Source organism: Neoarius graeffei, chromosome 26 (genome assembly GCF_027579695.1).
Source record: "Neoarius graeffei isolate fNeoGra1 chromosome 26, fNeoGra1.pri, whole genome shotgun sequence".
Classification (NCBI taxonomy): Eukaryota; Metazoa; Chordata; class Actinopteri; order Siluriformes; family Ariidae; genus Neoarius; species Neoarius graeffei.
In genome coordinates, this window is record NC_083594.1 from 44564794 (window position 1) to 44582049 (window position 17256).

At 45.3% G+C, this 17256-nt stretch overlaps 1 protein-coding gene across 4 annotated transcripts in view; it reads right to left on the reverse strand.

Moving 5' to 3' along the window:
- The window catches only part of tmcc1b (transmembrane and coiled-coil domain family 1b), a 47805-nt gene extending 33688 nt beyond the window's left edge, over positions 1-14117 (reverse strand). Inside the window, exons 1-4 of one of the 4 annotated variants that reach the window (XM_060910559.1) lie at positions 14012-14117; positions 12781-12971; positions 7521-7564; positions 5829-6094 (exon numbers count right to left, since the gene is read on the reverse strand). In XM_060910559.1, coding sequence (XP_060766542.1) covers positions 5829-6053 — 225 coding nt within the window. In that variant the 5' untranslated portion in view covers positions 6054-6094; positions 7521-7564; positions 12781-12971; positions 14012-14117. Of the gene's footprint in view, positions 1-5828; positions 6580-7520; positions 7565-11030; positions 11236-12780; positions 12972-14011 lie in introns of those variants that run through there. The other 3 variants (XM_060910557.1, XM_060910558.1, XM_060910560.1) reach the window with 3 other exon arrangements.
- Positions 14118-17256: the final 3139 nt, after the last annotated feature.

The window sequence follows — 17256 nt, forward strand, 5'->3', positions numbered from 1 at the left end:
TTATATTTAAATGCCTTATGCATTTATAGTTTGTGGAGCATCCTCAAATTAGGAAACAATACACTCACTTAGCATATTTCTTTTAGCATGTTGTAATACCGCAGCAGTTATGTCAGACTCGGCGAGTGTGCAGATGTCCTTCTCAGATTTACACATTTCTGCAGACAGGAGTGCAGCGTGGATGGCAGGCTGTTGCTCTAAAAAGCGCTCAAGCATGTCGTGCGTGCTGTTCCAGCGAGATTTGTAAACAGAGTCGCAGTCGCATATGATGTCTATGCAGAATGTCTAGTTCGCAGTAGCCCGCCGTCGGAAATGCCACTGGCATGAAGGCAGCGGGCGTCAAAAACTCCACGGCGACATCTACAGGACTGGAAGTTGTATTCTACTTGTTTTTGGTTGATGTTCGCCAACCATTCATACAATTTTATTTATTCATTTTTTAAAATTAATAATCGATATTTGGCGTCAAGAATCGATGCAGTATATCGTGAAAGTTAGTATCGCGATGCATTATGACGATTATTTTGCACACCCCTACTTCTGAGGCAATGAGCAAACACATTGTACCATTAGAACACTGGAGTGATAGTTGCTGGAAATGGGCCTCTATACACCTATGGAGATATTGCACCAAAAACCAGACATTTGCAGCTAGAATAGTCATTTACCACATTAGCAATGTATAGAGTGGATTTCTGATTAGTTTAAAGTGATCTTCATTGAAAAGAACAGTGCTTTTCTTTCAAAAATAAGGACATTTCAAAGTGACCCCAAACTTTTGAACGGTAGTGTACGTTTGCAGCGTTATCGCTAGCTCTAAAAGCACAAACAACTTCATTGCAAGCTTCTCTTGGAACAAAATGTTTATATACCTCGATATGCTTCCGCAGGTTGGACGGCGAGTTTTTGTAGGCTGTGATGTGGTTCGTTTTCGGCAAACAAAGCAAACATTTAAAACGAAACGTAGCTTTAATCCTTTCAGAAAACCTTGATAGAAATGTAGTACAGTGAAAAGTACGATATTTGCCTTTCAAATGTGGTGACGTTAAAGTCAGAAGTTGCCAAAAAAAAAAAGTACAGATACTCAAGTAAATGTACTTTGTTACTGTCCACCTCTGCAAGCAAGTAAAAAGTAAAAAAGTAAAAAAAAAAAAGTAAAAAAAAAAAAAAAACATCCTAAATTGCACGAACACAAGATCTGCTTGTTGCAGATGCCCTCGCTTGCGATATGTCCCTGTCTGATTGCTGCAACCATCCACTCAACACCTCCGGCTCATTTATAGTCTGTGGGACGTCTGGCAAACACTTGAGCCTGCCATTCCACCAAGGAGAAGCATGGACAGATGTTCTGGATGGCTCCACTGGTATCAATACCAGTTTGAGTCAAATGACTCCTGTTACAGATACCTCACTAGTAGTAGCTGGAAAGCCAACACACTGCAGTCAGAGATAGAAAGATGAAGGCAGGCAGGCACGATAAAGCAGCAGCAGCAGCACCACCTGCTGGGAAAACTTAACCTCAGACCAAACCCTTTAGAATAAAAAAAAATAAAGCGTGATCATATACCTTGAGACCACATCCTAGCCCAAAATAAAACGTACAAGGCATTCATTGGATTTATTACAGCCTGGTTCACTCATCTGGAGTACTCGCTTTGTGAAATTTGCCTTGACTTTGAAAACATAGTAACAGGTCAAAGATTATTTACAAATCATTGTTTTCAATTTCAAGTTCAACATACCGTCCCAACTTTTTCTGATTTGGGGTTGTAACTTATGTTCTTTATGTTCCTCGTTTCAGTTTGGTCTGGTCGAACAGAATACACAGATACTTTTACTAGCATTTCTGCATTCTCGGGCATATTTCAAAGTCAAATTTGCCCTGACTTTGAAGACAAAGTAAGCTTCGATAATCTTCTCAGAAAAGTCTGTCGTTGGATAAAAATTCTAGCAACCTGCTTTAACGTGCAAGGACACGAATCCTATGACTGGCATAAAAACGCTGGAAGTAAATTACGCATGCTAATGATGCAAGTTCTTGTTATTATGCAATCATGGCTGTGGTGTGAAGCAGAATAACAAAAACACAAATGTTCACACCTCCAGCCTTGTGACCGTATTCTGGTACAATGCAAGTCTTGTATTCGTTTCCGTTTGAGCCTGCCGCTTCTCACCAGAGCTTTTTCTTTTTGTGTTTGTATAGCTCGATGTTTGTTTTTGTTTGTTTGAATGTTTTGTCTGCTGGTTGTGACGTGGCTCCAGACCCGGTTTTGGGCATCGGTTTCCTTTAAACCTTGGTCCGCCGTGGGTGATGCCTGTGCTCCTCGCAATGGACTGCAGTGAGCTCGTTGCTCTTTTAACGTCAGGGTTGTCCAGCACTCTTTCCGGCAGTGCTTCTGTGCTCATTTTGTGGCTCCATGGCGCGATGTTGCTTGGCAGCGTCACGGGATTTATCTTTGTGTGCCTTCTGGTGGGACTGTGGGTAGCTACGCCACTGGAATTACATCGTGACCATCTTTTGGTGGACTCTTCCCCTCCCCACTAACTGTAAAGCGACCTTGGGTGTGAGAAAAGTGCTATATAAAATTGAACTAATTATTATTAAATGAGCATAAATACATGTTATTTACCAGCTGGGAGGTCCGTATCGTGAAATACCGTGACCTCGGCCTTGAATGCTGACCTCGGTCCAGAGGGCCTCGGTCAGTATTCAAGGCTGAGGTCACGGTATTTCACCATACGGACCGACCTTAAGCTGGTAAATAATATATATATATATATATATATATATATATATATATATATATATATATATATATATTTTTTTTTTTTTTCTCTTTACCAAATTCTAACAGAAAACAAGAGCGCCCGAAAGGGAAAACCGAGCCGCCATTTTGAATCCTCATTCACAGCTGTAATGCAAATTGCTTCCTCCTCGGTATACAAGTGCACTTCCAAGGCAGGAAAAAAAAAAAACCAAAAACTATATTTTGCCGCCGGTGGTGTAGTGGTTAGCGCTGTCGCCTCACAGCAAGAAGGTCCGGGTTCGAGCCCCGTGGCCGGCGAGGGCCTTTCTGTGTGGAGTTTGCATGTTCTCCCCGTGTCCGCGTGGGTTTCCTCCGGGTGCTCCGGTTTCCCCCACAGTCCAAAGACATGCAGGTTAGGTTAACTGGTGACTCTAAATTGACCGTAGGTGTGAATGTGAGTGTGAATGGTTGTCTGTGTCTATGTGTCAGCCCTGTGATGACCTGGCGACTTGTCCAGGGTGTACCCCGCCTTTCGCCCGTAATCAGCTGGGATAGGCTCCAGCTTGCCTGCGACCCTGTAGAACAGGATAAGGCAGCTGGGCCATAGAAGGTTCACGCTGCACGCTGCATGCTGCACGCTACACACGTGTAAAGAAAAGTGGACAAACGTAGCATGACTTGCTCTGGGCCATAGAACGGCGTTCACGTTGCATGCTGCACGCTGCACACTTCACGCGTGAAGTGAGAAATGAACATGCACACTTTTTTCTAGGCGTGAAGATGGAAATTCCAGTCAATGCATGCGGTCACCGCCGCGCCAGCCAATCAGAACGGGTCTAGGGAGATAACTCTATGCTTTCAGGGGAAAACTTCAGAAAAAATATAATTGAATGGTATAATTGAAAAATAGTTCTTCATCGGGATTGTCAAGCAGATTATAGAATGTTCGGTGAAATTCACCACGGGTTTCTCTCAGAAGGAAGTGTTCTCGGCTCCAAATTCTGTTCCTTTTTCTCTTCCTCTGTCTCAGTAAAAGCAGAATGAGGCAATCGTCGTCATCCGAAGAGTCCATATTGTTGGTTACTCGGTCAAAGTAGAACAGACGCAACACGTGAACATCCAAGCATGAAGTTTAATGGCCCAGGGTCCGGTTCTTCACGTGAACGTGTAGCGTGCAGCATGCAGCGTGAACCTTCTATGGCCCAGCTGCCTAAAGCGGCTAGAGATAATGAGATGAGATATTTTGCCGCCTATGTAGTCCCCTACTGATACAAAATTGAGTCATTCAGGTTTAGGGATGCCGAAAACTAAAAAAAATCTTGACCGACCACCGAGCCTCATTAGCCGGTTAAAGTCGGTTAACCTATGAGTTTAAACAGGGATGCAAATGGCGCGCCTTTTTCACGGCTCGTGCAGACCCGATTTTTTTGTGTGTGTGGGGGGGGGGGCGTTGGAGTGTCTGAATAATTTCATCAGAGTAAATTCTGTATTAAAATTACTACATAAGCAAATGCCGTTACAGTCCATGAAAAAGCCGTGAAAAAGTCGGCATCTGCACCTTTAGTTTGTGTGGAGAGATGTGATCTGCAGTAACATGCATTGTTGGCTACAGACCGAAACATACTTTCAGAATGCACTGGCCAAGGCAGGACTAAACTCGACGTGCCTTCTAATAATAATTAAAAAAAAACAACAACAGAATAGTAATTTGTAAGCTAAAAAGCCTGTGTCTACACTTTTTTTCTTTCACCGAGTGGCAGCTGTGTTCAACTGGGGCGGGACATGACTGAATGGGTGTTTCTGATTTGTCAGCTGTCTTTAACTGGGGCGGGACATGACTGAATGGGTGTTTCTGATTTGTCAGCTGTCTTTAACTGGGGCGGGACATGACTGAATGGGTGTTTCTGATTTGTCAGCTGTCGTCCTTACACCGCATGGCATGCCCCAAGCGTTTACAACACAGAATTGCAGGTTCTCCGCTCCAAAATCGGCAGCTTCAAAACGATTTTTTTTTTTCACCGACAACCAAAAAAAAATTAACCAGTTGACGTTGATTCGGTCAACCACCAGTCAAACGGTCCTCGGTTAACATCCCTATTCAGGATTCAGCCATGTTTTTGCTCGGCGTTAGCAAGTTAGAGGTTTTTAGCTTTCTCCTGAAATGTTTTCTTTTATTTCTTCTTCCTCAGGGTAGTAAAACTCGCTTTCACTGTGAAGACTGTCGTTATCGCTATCCATGCTGTAAAATTAATGCTATTCTCCTGAGAAATGCTGGCAAAAATTTATAAGATTTTTGATAATCTTTTAAATAAATCTTATAAAAAAAGATAAAATGTTGACAAAAAAAATCCTACTATGTTTGTTGTTGTGAACGAGCGAGTCGCCAGAAGTCTGTAACTGGGGCCCGTACCGTAGGATATGGACCCGCTCACCAGCCAATCAGAGTGCAGGATTTGATGGAAACCGCACCGCGAAAAAAATAAATTTACTTATTTCAGTGTAATAAGCAATGACTGAGCTCTTGGATTGGGACACTCCTGGGTAGCGTGTTAGAAACAAAACACCAGGAGACATTTTTCAGCTTGTAGAAATGCCCAGTATTTCCATCATACAAGAAAGGTAACTCATGCTTGCCCTGAACTGTTTCATCTTGTTCTCAAAATCAGTCAATACATGCCCGATATAAGCTCAGAAACCAGTTGGTCACATTTCTATAACCTTTTCTCCCTTGTATATTTTAGGCACTAGTTACAGTCAGGTCCAGATCTGACGACTTAGTCCTCTACAGCATTTCATGCTTTTCCTCTCTGCCCACAGCTTCGGAAACTCGTTAATTAGCCCAGGAGCAGAAAGGTGAAACAATCAAACAACGAGGATGGTCTATGGAGAGGTTTCTCAGAAGGCCGAGATGAAGACACGCAACTTTACATCCCACAGGAAGAAGCAGCTCTGACTAGCTATGAGCTTCGGCCACAAAAACATCGCGAAAACCTTTATCCGGGTCTGTAATTAAAAGAATCCATCTTGGCTACAGTGAATAAAGAAAGCAATTGGTTAATAAAAGAGGTTTTTATTACTTACTCGGTCTGATTCCTCGGTGGAGTGATAACCAGAGGTCAGGAGCATGTCGACCAAGGCAGGGCTGCTGGGAGTGTCCGTGGTGGAGGATGACCGTGGGCGTCCAGCCTGCATCAAAGCCTCCTGGGTGCTGCGCCGATGGATCTGGGGGCTGCCTTTCTGGGGGGGCTCCCCTCCCCCCCCAGTCTTGCTGCGGCGACTCTGCAGGCTGGTCCCTCGCTTCATCATGGGGGGAGCACCTCGGATCTGCTGCAGCACACGGCTCAGAGCTGCAGGAGGGGTGGAAGTGGGTGGTTGGTCAGAGTCAGGGGGCGTGATGTTAGGGGTGGAGGTTTCCCCCGACTCTGACCCTGCCTCTGCGGCCTCGGGTGCAGGGCTCGCAGAGGAAGAGGAGAGGTCTTGCGGCACCACAGATGAGCGCCGGCGCTGGGGCTGGAAGAGCTGCTTCAGGCCATGGCCGAGCGCGCCCATGTTCTCCAAGGCATTCTGAGTAATTTTGGATAAACTGTGCTCAGCCTCAGAAGCCCTCCTGCTCGCTCCCGGATCGGCTCGAGCCCCAGAGTCTGGCTCCTCCGCGGCAGGTTGCTCGCTAGTGCCCTGATCCATCTTAGAGGGTTGGCATAGGGGGCAGGGTCTAACTACGCCCCGCCACCACTAACCTTCAGAATCAAAAGCCAGGAAGCGGGGGGCTTGGCACTCGGGTGGATTCTGTGAGCGTGCATGCATCTGTGGATTGGCTCAAAGTCATGCTCGTCTACCACAGAAGGAAAACAACATGGATTGTGACATGCAGCACTGAGTGATGGAACACAAGCAACAAATACAGGAAAGCTCAAGCGAAAAACAAAGCAGAAGCACTTCGGTTGGCTTGGAGAGATGAAGGTGTGGCGATCTTTTTAATCATATTCTAAGGTGTCAGGTTCCTCGCATGATATTATTAGGATATGACTCATTGCTCGGCCAATCCCGCAAGTCTTAAGTCACCGAACAAACATGCCAAACCTGTACATTTCTCAAAGCCAAGGTACTATTGCTGCATTTGTTACACTGTTAATGACACACTCTTCTAAGCAGTAATGGGTGGTGCTGTAACAAAAACGTCAAAGGAACAACAGCTCGGAATTTCTGCAGTGCTCACAGGGAGGGTCTTCGTTGAATTTCAAAGCACCACCACGTGTGGTTTTATATAGGATTCGTCGCCATATGAACAGAAATGGTCTGATAAAATTTGCAAACCCAGAATCCGATCCCTTCGGCAAGGTTCAGTGCAGAAATTCAGCCTTGATCTATTGTTAATTATGCTTGAGGATGACATCGAAAGCATGAAGACGAGTTAAAGCAGCGTTTTAGCGTCTGCGAGTCACGTGGCGTGTGAACTGGGGCAAACTCGGGGAGCAGTTTCTCACTAGTGATACGAGGAGCCAGTAACCCTGGTACTCTCTTGCCAAAGCACTTTTCCATTAAGTGCAAAACACTGCGCTTTTAATCACGGGCAGATTAACGCTGATGCACGTTTCATATATTGTAATAACATCTTGTAAAGCAGCACTAAACATTTCAGAGAATATTTGGCAGAGAAAACATCAACCCACACAGTACATCTTTTTTGGGATGAACAAAGAACAACACACAGTTATGCATAAGAGAGAAGAGAAAGGAAAAAAATAAATAAAAAACATGGAGAGTGTTGCTTACCATCAGACCAGCCCGGCCTCCTCTGGCTCTCAATTCAGGAATGACTATGGAAGAAAATGGACGCTGTTGTCAGACTCACATCATCCAATAACCAGTCTATTCTACACCCGTGCATATCAGCCATCAGTGAAACGAAACATTAGACAGGCGCAATAATTCACAGCAGCGCAGAAAACAGGCCAGCATGCAGCATTTTCAAGCTCTCGAACCCATGCTATTACAGACTACTTTCTCCAGCCCACTGCAACCTGATGACCAGATGAACATTCTAGAAGTTCCTGGCTGACATTCATAAAGCTTGAGAATGCTCAAGTGACATCACGGTAAACAAGTCTCAAGTATGATCCCGAATCAACAGTCAACAGCCTTACCTTGTCTTTAAAAAGCTGCATTTACATTTCAATTACTTCGAATTATTCGCTGAACGCACTCGAATCCCAAACAGCTCTTTATTCACTATACATGCTCGCTACAGCGGGCTGGACAAGGCACGTCGACTGGCACGCAGAGGTCCAGATATGGACTCAGGAAAGTATTTCAGCAGACCAAATTGAGCACTTGGGGGGGGAAAAAATATTATCAACCAAATTCTTATCGCAGAAGAGATCAGCGTATTAAAAGATACCCTGTTGTTTCGGGACTCCAGTTTTCTAAACGTGAACCGGTCCGGCTTCTGTAGCAGAGACGTGATTGCTCCAAGACAGCCAATTGCATCTTTATGAACAGCTACTCATGCGGTGTCTCAGGATAGCATTATTTAAAAAAAAAAAAAAAAAAAAACACCTTAGAGAAAATTGCTATCTACCCTCTTCTGCATACATGACCACGATTGGCTAGTGTCGCTGTGATTAGCACAACCAATTTTGCTCCTTGGATTATCACTGGGATTTGAACTCCTCATCTCTCGAGGACAGAAAAAACACTTGTTTATTGCAGAGAGCCCTACGTACAGAATTTTTAAAAGACAAAATGTATGCATTTCTTCGCTTGGTATCAAATTCAGAACAGGTGTCTCACTGTTCTTGCTTTTGTCTGTCTCAGTCTCTAGTCAGAGTGGTAAATAGCCAGGCGATTATAGAAAATCGCACGCGCTGATTGGTCGAGAAATTCAGACTATTTCTCGATAATCACCTCGAGCGACTTGGCAAAACGGCGGCCGATCACGTCGCCATCGTAAGTGAGGAAGAATTACAAACGATGAAAGAAAACGCCGTTCCTAAAAGCGCTAAAGATGCTACGAAGTTTGGTCTAAAACTATTCAAAGGTAAGGTGGAATTGTGATTTATTTTATCGATTTCAAAACAAAAGTATTTTATGCGAGTGAGTCGGCACAGATAAGTGACAAGTCCGTGCCTCACCATTATAACATTTGCATGCTGCTTTTGAAGCTTGAAAATTTCTTTAATACGATTTTTTTGAAATAATCACCTGTGTATTTATACGAAAACAGTTATCCACCTCAGGCTCAGTGAATGTTGGTGAATAATAACAGTGACTTGGGCTCGATTGAATAATGGGTAATTAAGCATTGAAAGGTAACTATGGCCAAAATTCAGTCACAGTCATTCCCTGCGCAAGCAATAGGGTTCTCTAGAAAATCTTGGGGGAAAAAAAAAGTAGTATGCTGCTGTGGAATTTGCTCATGTGGGGTGGGGGGGGTGTCTGGGAGCACGACACTGTGGAAAATTTTGAAATTTACATGCCTTCTGGTAGGCTGGCAAGCCAGACTAAATGTGAATATTTAGTCTGGCCTCGCTTGTAGACATTTCCGAAGGGTGGGGGAGGAACAACCCGCTGTCTTTCAAACTGTCTCTGTGCGTATAGGCCAACGCTCTGACCAATCAGCACAACAGTGACTGTGACGAAGTCAGAGCGACAGAAAGCAGTGGGGGAGGCCTTGAAATAAATAATTTTTCAAAATGCGTATTAATTAATAAACAGGTTCTAGATATTAAGAAGTTTGGAGATAATGACCACAAGTTTGGAGTCTGTACCACATACTTAACATACACTCATTTTTTTCAAGTGTTTTTCAAGGGTTTGCTTAAACTGTTTTTGAGAGTTTTTATTTAGTGGTGTTTGGTGAAATAATTTCCCTTAAATTTAAAATAACGGGAAAATAAGAAAATCAGAAAGTAATGTTTCAAAGCTGTTTATTAATTCTTCGTACTGCACAAACTAGCCCATCCTTTTGGCTACGAGCGGAGCCAGCTGGTAGATCAGACTTTTGCCATAGCCGGTCGGCAAAACAGCGAAAACGTCCTTCTTGAAAAGGAATGAGCGGAGAGCCTCTTCCTGCTCATGTTTCAACGAAAACTCCAAGTCTAATTCTTCTAAAACTGATTCCAAAGCAGAGTCAAACGTGCGCTGTTCACTAGCCGTAGCCATCTTTCCTGTTGCGCTTTCTCCAGCGTCGTGCAGCCTTGTCGTCACTCCTGCAAAAGCCCGCCCAAAGAATCCAAACAAAAACCTTGCGTTGTGATTGGCAGGCACGATTTGATGCCCGGGGTGTTTTGTTGATATGGTGCGAGGCTAGACCCACTCGTAGGCAAAAAATATTTTTGGCCGCTAGGCGGGTGGGTCTAGTTTACTAGGCTAGCCTTATGGTAGCTTCTGGTGCATTCTTAGCGAATAAATTACCAACAATTTCCCTGTAAAATACTTGCAAAAAAAAAATACCTATGAAATTTCCTTTCAGGTGTGCGTGTGTGGCTTTCTCAGTTACACTCTGTAGTACGCTTCCTGGCTCTGTAACATAACTACATACGCTACGGCGTGGTCAGGCTCAGCCAATCAGAATGTGAGAATCGATCAACAAATATGGCGTCGCTTTCGGTCATGCTAGACCGCGAATCGAAGACAATTTCCTGGTGGAATAATTGGATTTGCAGCAATGATGATATAAAAATCACTTGAAAATTGAAAGGCAGGTTGGTTTTTGTTCCCTTCTTTTCTGGGCTTGAGTGGCTGGCGCAGAAAACCGCCGGTCGCCGGCGCTTGTGGACATCTCTGAAGCAAGGAACGTTATGCAATTGGACCTTTACGATTTTTCGTTGAATAGTTCGACGGAATAAGAAAAAGAAAGCGGTCAAATGCTTAAGAGCATTTAAAAATCGATTGCGTTAAAAGCACAATTCACAAATGGCTTCCGAGTCACTATTTGCGCTCACTACATAGAGTATAGCGTAAAGGCATTACAGAACCAGTGTAATGTAATGTAAATGTAGTGTACGAGGCGATATAATCTCAATACGTTCTGGGAGGGTGACTAAACGTTGCCAAGAAAAGAACAAGACCGAAGTTATATAGCAGAAAACAGACCGTTTTCCTGTAGCCTATCAGCAAACACAGGCTCTTTCTACACTGCTGACATATCAAGAATTATCAGACTCCCCTCATCAGCTCTTTACGCCTATAAAAAGACAAAGGATGCCGCAATCCTGTGTACACACACAAAATGACCACACTAGCCAAAATCAGATACTTCCTGGGCAAAGAAAAAGCATTTACCTGGAGAACAACACCTCGAAACATCTCCCAGCTGACACCATGGATGACTCAGAGCTGTTATTCTGGAGTGTCTGTGTCCATTTTTAAAATGTCAGTCCGAAGCTCTTTACAAGACGACACCGTCGATTAATCTTTCAGGAGAGTCGCGGAACAGTCAGCCGCGCAGAGACGCATCCTTGATTAACACGAGAGACATGTTGAGCAGCGTACATGAACTGTCAGTGACTGTGCCAACGTGTTCAATAATTAATTAACCAGATAAACAGCGACACGTTACATCCGCACACTTAGCACAGCCACCGTTACGCTCATTACCACATGTGAAACACCTGAAGGGATTGGGCTGCGAAAAAAAAAAAAAAGGTGAATGACAGCAAACAATTGGCTCAAGAAATGAGTCATGGTCCCCATATGCTGTTCAAAAACACACCCAACGCTTTGTGTGGATGAAGTGGGTCAGCTCGATCTCTGTACTACTACCCTCTCCGCCAGTCTTACTCACACACCTCGTCAAGGTCATATCAGAGATCAGCTGGTACAAACGAGCGAGCATAGCTTATCTTATTGATACAAGGCTTCGTTTTTGGTATCAGATTTTTTTTTTTAACTGTAAGAAATTTCTCAAAGCGGATCACTTTCGAATTTTTTGCAAGCAAGGACAACACACCACGGGACAAAGATAAAAGGCCGGGGCTGATTTCTTTCAAGCCCAAACTGTAGATGTTCATGCAGCCTATTAGTGACGGTCCTGTCATGTGACTATCCAGTTTAAAACACAACCTAGATTTCACGTGCACTTGGGCTGGCTCTTTTCACCCCGTTTCGTTAATACGTCTATTACACATCATCGGCAGAAGGCGCATGTGAACTGCGGCTGGATTATTTACTCTGTCATGCTTTTATTCCACATGAAAGTAAACACAGACAAAGCACACATTGTCTGATCAAATAATGAATTACATAAAAGGAGAGTTTGGTTGGTTTTTTTTTTAAAGTTTGAACAAAAAGTATACACCTTTCTTGTTTGGTATTGGGAGGAAACGTTGCACAAACCCGGTAGAGCAGGAAAGAAATCACAAATGCAGCTCGTTGTCTGTCTTTAAAAGCTGTGGGAGATCATTTTAGAAAAACCAGCAAGATTTTGAAAGTATCCAAGTGAAAAATCCCACCTGTTTCCTAACACATGAACGTGCACTGCCCGACTACTGCTGGAGCACGGGCTTTTAACAGGCCTGTGACTGCCACAGGTGACGGATTTTTCTTCTTTTTATTGTCAGAGCATTTGATTTATTCATAACTGTCATGATGTAAAGATAATTTCAAAAATAATTTTCAAAAAACAACCCAAACACCAACCCTAGCTTTAAGTGTGTGGAATAGTTTGTTCCACATTATTCTCATTACGCTATCGACGAGTCCTTGTGATATAATGCACCGCTCAACCCTGATGGCTTCATCGTCAAGCTACTGACAGATATTAGATTTCAGCCCTCCCATCTAATATCAAATCCTGTTATCACTAAAGATCAATGTGTGTTTATGTAAGCACATATCACAAAAAGAACGGTGATAAACTGCCTACTACGAACAGCGTTACACAAAGACAGCTACAAAATGTAATTAAAGGCAAAAACTCCTTAAAAGGCTTTCTCCCTTCTCATCCGAAACTGCAATCAAGTCAGAAGCCATCTCTCACAACATTGTGACCATTTTCTCGAAATGACAAGATAATTAATAACCAGTGCTGTACCTCGTCCCATTCATCAGTTCGCCCGCTCTGTCGTCTCCATTTAGAAAGATGGTGTGAATTAATCCTAGGGGGTAATCCAAAATAATCTCTTCAGGTCATAGACGAGAACTGCCGCTCGATCCAGACGGAGGGGACGGAGTAGTTCTTCTTGTTCCTGTCGACTAGTCTGGCAAGTCTGGTGATATTACATGCTGAAACACATTACAGAAAACCTGTCAGGTCGTTAAATCAGATCGGACTGGATGAGGGGGAAATAATAATAATAATAATAATTGCAGTGCCCGTATAGATCACTGCAAGCTGAGTCTCGGATCTGATCTAAGGTTAAATGTAAAACCTGCACACAATCAATCATCTCATCAAGGCAATAAAGCTTTAAAAGGCATGCAATATTTCATCACAGTTGTGCAGGGGTTGGAATATATATCATCTAGATCTTTGGATCACTATGCCTAGGACGAGCATCATATGCCTCAGACACAAGTAATCATGGTCATCATCAATTATCTGATCAAATTAGCTCACTGGGATTGTGAACGCATGATGGGCAGTTTACGCCCTTTTGGCTAGCTTGGTGTAGATCAAACAACAGAGAGATGTCAGAAGAAGATGAAGATCATGAATCTGATCTCATGCATTTGAGACAATCACATCAGCTCGGGTTATGAGCATGACACCTGTCGAAATGTCATCAGGTCCAAGTCTTGTTCGATCTAGAACAGCTAAGGTGGCAAAAACACCTGTCTCACCATTGTGTGTCCGGCTGGAACGCCAGTGTGGAGACAGGAAGGGAAGGGAAGGGAAGGGAAGGAGGACATGTAGCTATTCCAAGGAATAATACAATCATTTGACAACCGTTTAAAAACCATCCTGAAGCTCGTTAACGTGACAAACCGTGGTTTGGTTGGTTGTGTGATCAATTCCGAGATGTAATGTTGATATTAATATTAATATTCGTGCCCCTTGACGTCTTGCTAGTCCCAGCTAGCCAAAGTCATGCTTAGTGCAGAGTCTACGTATTCCGGCTAAACATGCTAACTCAGCTAGCTTAGCTAAACGCCTCAGAGATGCTAGCTTAGCATAGAGTTAGCATGCTAAGGGCAGCAGCACAGGGTTCGGTACATTAACTGACCCGACAGCAGCTCTGGTGAATAATATAACTATTAATATTCGCTGTTGGTACCGGGTGTTATTTTGTATTTAAAGAAAATACAGTGCGATACAAACTTACGTGAGCCCTGAGAGGATTGCGCTGATGACCGTTCAGTTCATTTCATTTCATTTCTCCCGTTGAGACACGCCCACGATGACGTCAGCAGCGACACACGCAAAAAAGGCACGAGCTCAGCGCGAAGAACACAACGCGTCCTCACCCAGAAGCTGCTCCCTTCAGCACGTGTTTCCATCCAGGCTATTCCACTTATTTGCTGATTTCTGGAAGCACTGCATAAACATCCACCTCTGATCTGATTTTTTTTTCTTCCCACATCACATTAAAACGAGCTTCTAAATCAGGAAACATCATGTACAGTATTTGAGGATGCATTTAGACTGACAAGCAATGTGGGTTTTTTCTGACAACATGATTCCAAAAGTAACATGGACACCTGACCAGGACACCCATGTGTGTTCCTTTTTCAAACCGTCCTAGCGAGGACGCAATTGGATAAAATGTCTTTATTAGGGCGGCACGGTGGTGTAGTGGTTAGCATGGTCGCCTCACAGCAAGAAGGTTCTGGGTTCGCAACCGGCGAGGGCTTTTCTGCGTGGAGTTTGTATGTTCTCCCCGTGTCCGCGTGGGTTTTCTCCGGGTGCTCCGGTTTCCCCCACAGTCCAAAGACATGCAAGTTAGGCTAACTGGTGACTCTAAATTGACCGTGAGTGTGAATGGTTGTCTGTGTCTATGTGTCAGCCCTGTGATGACCTGGCGACTTGTCCAGGGTGTACCCCGCCTTTCGCCCGTAGTCAGCTGGGATAGGCTCCAGCTTGCCTGCGACCCTGTAGAACAGGATAAAGCGGCTAGAGATAATGAGATGAGATGAGTTTGCATGTTCCTCTGGGTGTTCCGGTTTCCCCCACAGTCCAAAGACATGCAGTTAGGGCGGCACGGTGGTGTAGTGGTTAGCACGGTCGCCTCACAGCAACAAGGTTCTGGGTTCACAACCGGCGAGGGCTTTTCTGCGTGGAGTTTGCATGTTCCTCTGGGTGCTCCGGTTTCCCCCACAGTCCAAAGACATGCAGTTAGGGCGGCACGGTGGTGTAGTGGTTAGAACGGTCGCCTCACAGCAAGAAGGTTCTGGGTTCGCAACCGGCGAGGGCTTTTCTGCGTGGAGTTTGCATGTTCCTCTGGGTGCTCCGGTTTCCCCCACAGTCCAAAGACATGCAGTTAGGGCGGCACGGTGGTGTAGTGGTTAGCACGGTCGCCTCACAGCAACAAGGTTCTGGGTTCACAACCGGCGAGGGCTTTTCTGCGTGGAGTTTGCATGTTCCTCTGGGTGCTCCGGTTTCCCCCACAGTCCAAAGACATGCAGTTAGGGCGGCACGGTGGTGTAGTGGTTAGAACGGTCGCCTCACAGCAAGAAGGTTCTGGGTTCGCAACCGGCGAGGGCTTTTCTGCGTGGAGTTTGCATGTTCCTCTGGGTGCTCCGGTTTCCCCCACAGTCCAAAGACATGCAGTTAGGGCGGCACGGTGGTGTAGTGGTTAGCACGGTCGCCTCACAGCAACAAGGTTCTGGGTTCACAACCGGCGAGGGCTTTTCTGCGTGGAGTTTGCATGTTCCTCTGGGTGCTCCGGTTTCCCCCACAGTCCAAAGACATGCAGTTAGGGCGGCACGGTGGTGTAGTAGTTAGCACGGTCGCCTCACAGCAAGGTTCTGGGTTCGCAACCGGCGAGGGCTTTTCTGCGTGGAGTTTGCATGTTCCTCTGGGTGCTCCGGTTTCCCCCACAGTCCAAAGACATGCAGTTAGGGCGGCACGGTGGTGTAGTGGTTAGCACGGTCGCCTCACAGCAAGAAGGTTCCGGGTTCGAACCCAGCGGCCGGCGAGGGCCTTTCTGTGTGGAGTTTGCATGTTCTCCCCGTGTCTGCGTGGGTTTCCCCCACAATCTAAAGACATGCAGTTAGGTTGACGTGGGGTGGCCTTGGGCTGAGGTGCCCTTGAGCAACCCCTGACTGCCCACTGCTCTGGGTGTGTGTGCGCGCGTGTGTTCACTGCTTCAGATGGGTTAAATGCAGAGGATGAATTTCACTGTGCTTGAAGTGTGCATGTTCTTCTAGATTAGATTAGGGTGTAGTGGTTAGCACAGCAAGAAGGTTCTGGGTTCTTTCTGTGTAGAGTTTGCATGTTCTCCCCGTGTGTGCGTTGGGTTTCCTCCGGGTGCTCTGGTTTCCCCAACAGTCCAAAGACGTGCCAGAGTTTCTCAACCTTTTTTCAGTCACGGCACCGTTCAGAAGTATGCAAATTCTCAAGGCACCCCCATATAAAATATACGCAGTCCATACGCTGATCCCGGCAGTGACGTTGTGGCATGGGAAAGGGGGCCGTGAGACAAATTTTGATGATGCATGAGGCGCTGATGATCTGCATTAGTGTAATTATTGCTTTTTTGAATTTTAATTCATTTTATTTATTTCAATGTTAGAATATATAATTTTTTGACGGCACCCCTAACGAAGCCAGAAGGCACCCCGGTTGAGAAAGGCTGGGTTAGGCTAATTGAAGAAGAAGAAACCTTTATTTGTCACATGCACAATTCAAGCACAGTGAAATTCATCCTCTGCATTTAACCCATCTGAAGCAGTGAACACACACACACACACAGAGCAGTGGGCAGCTACACTAGAGCACCCGGGGAGCAGTCAGGGGTTAAGTACCTTGCTCAAGGGCACTTCAGCCCAAGGCCGCCCCACGTTAACCTAATTGCATGTCTTTGGACTGTGGGGGAAAACGGAGCACCCGGAGGAAAGCCACGCAGACATGGGGAGAACATGCAAACTCCACACAGAAAGGCCCTCGCCGGCTGCTGGGTTCGAACCCAGAACCTTCTTGCTGTGAGGCGACCGTGGTGGCTCTAAATTGACCGTAGGTGTGAATGTGAGTGTGAATGGTTGTCTGTCTATATGTGGCAGCCCTGCGATGATCTGGCGACTTGTCCAGGGTGTACCCCGCCTCTCGCCCATAGTCAGCTGGCATAGGCTCCAGCTTGCCTGTGACCCTGTAGAACAGGATAAGCGGTTACAGATAATGGATGGATGGATGGTTAGCACAGCAAGAAGGTCCTGGGTTCGAGCCCAGCAGCCAGCAAGGGCCTTTCTGTGTGGAGTTTGCATGTTCTCCCCGTGTCTGCATGGGTTTCCTCTGGGTGCTCCGGTTTCCCCTACAGTCCAAAGACATGCAGTTTAGGCTAATTGGTGGCTCTAAATTGACCGTAGGTGTGAGTGTGAGTGGTTGTTTGTCTTTGTGTCAGCCCTGCGATGA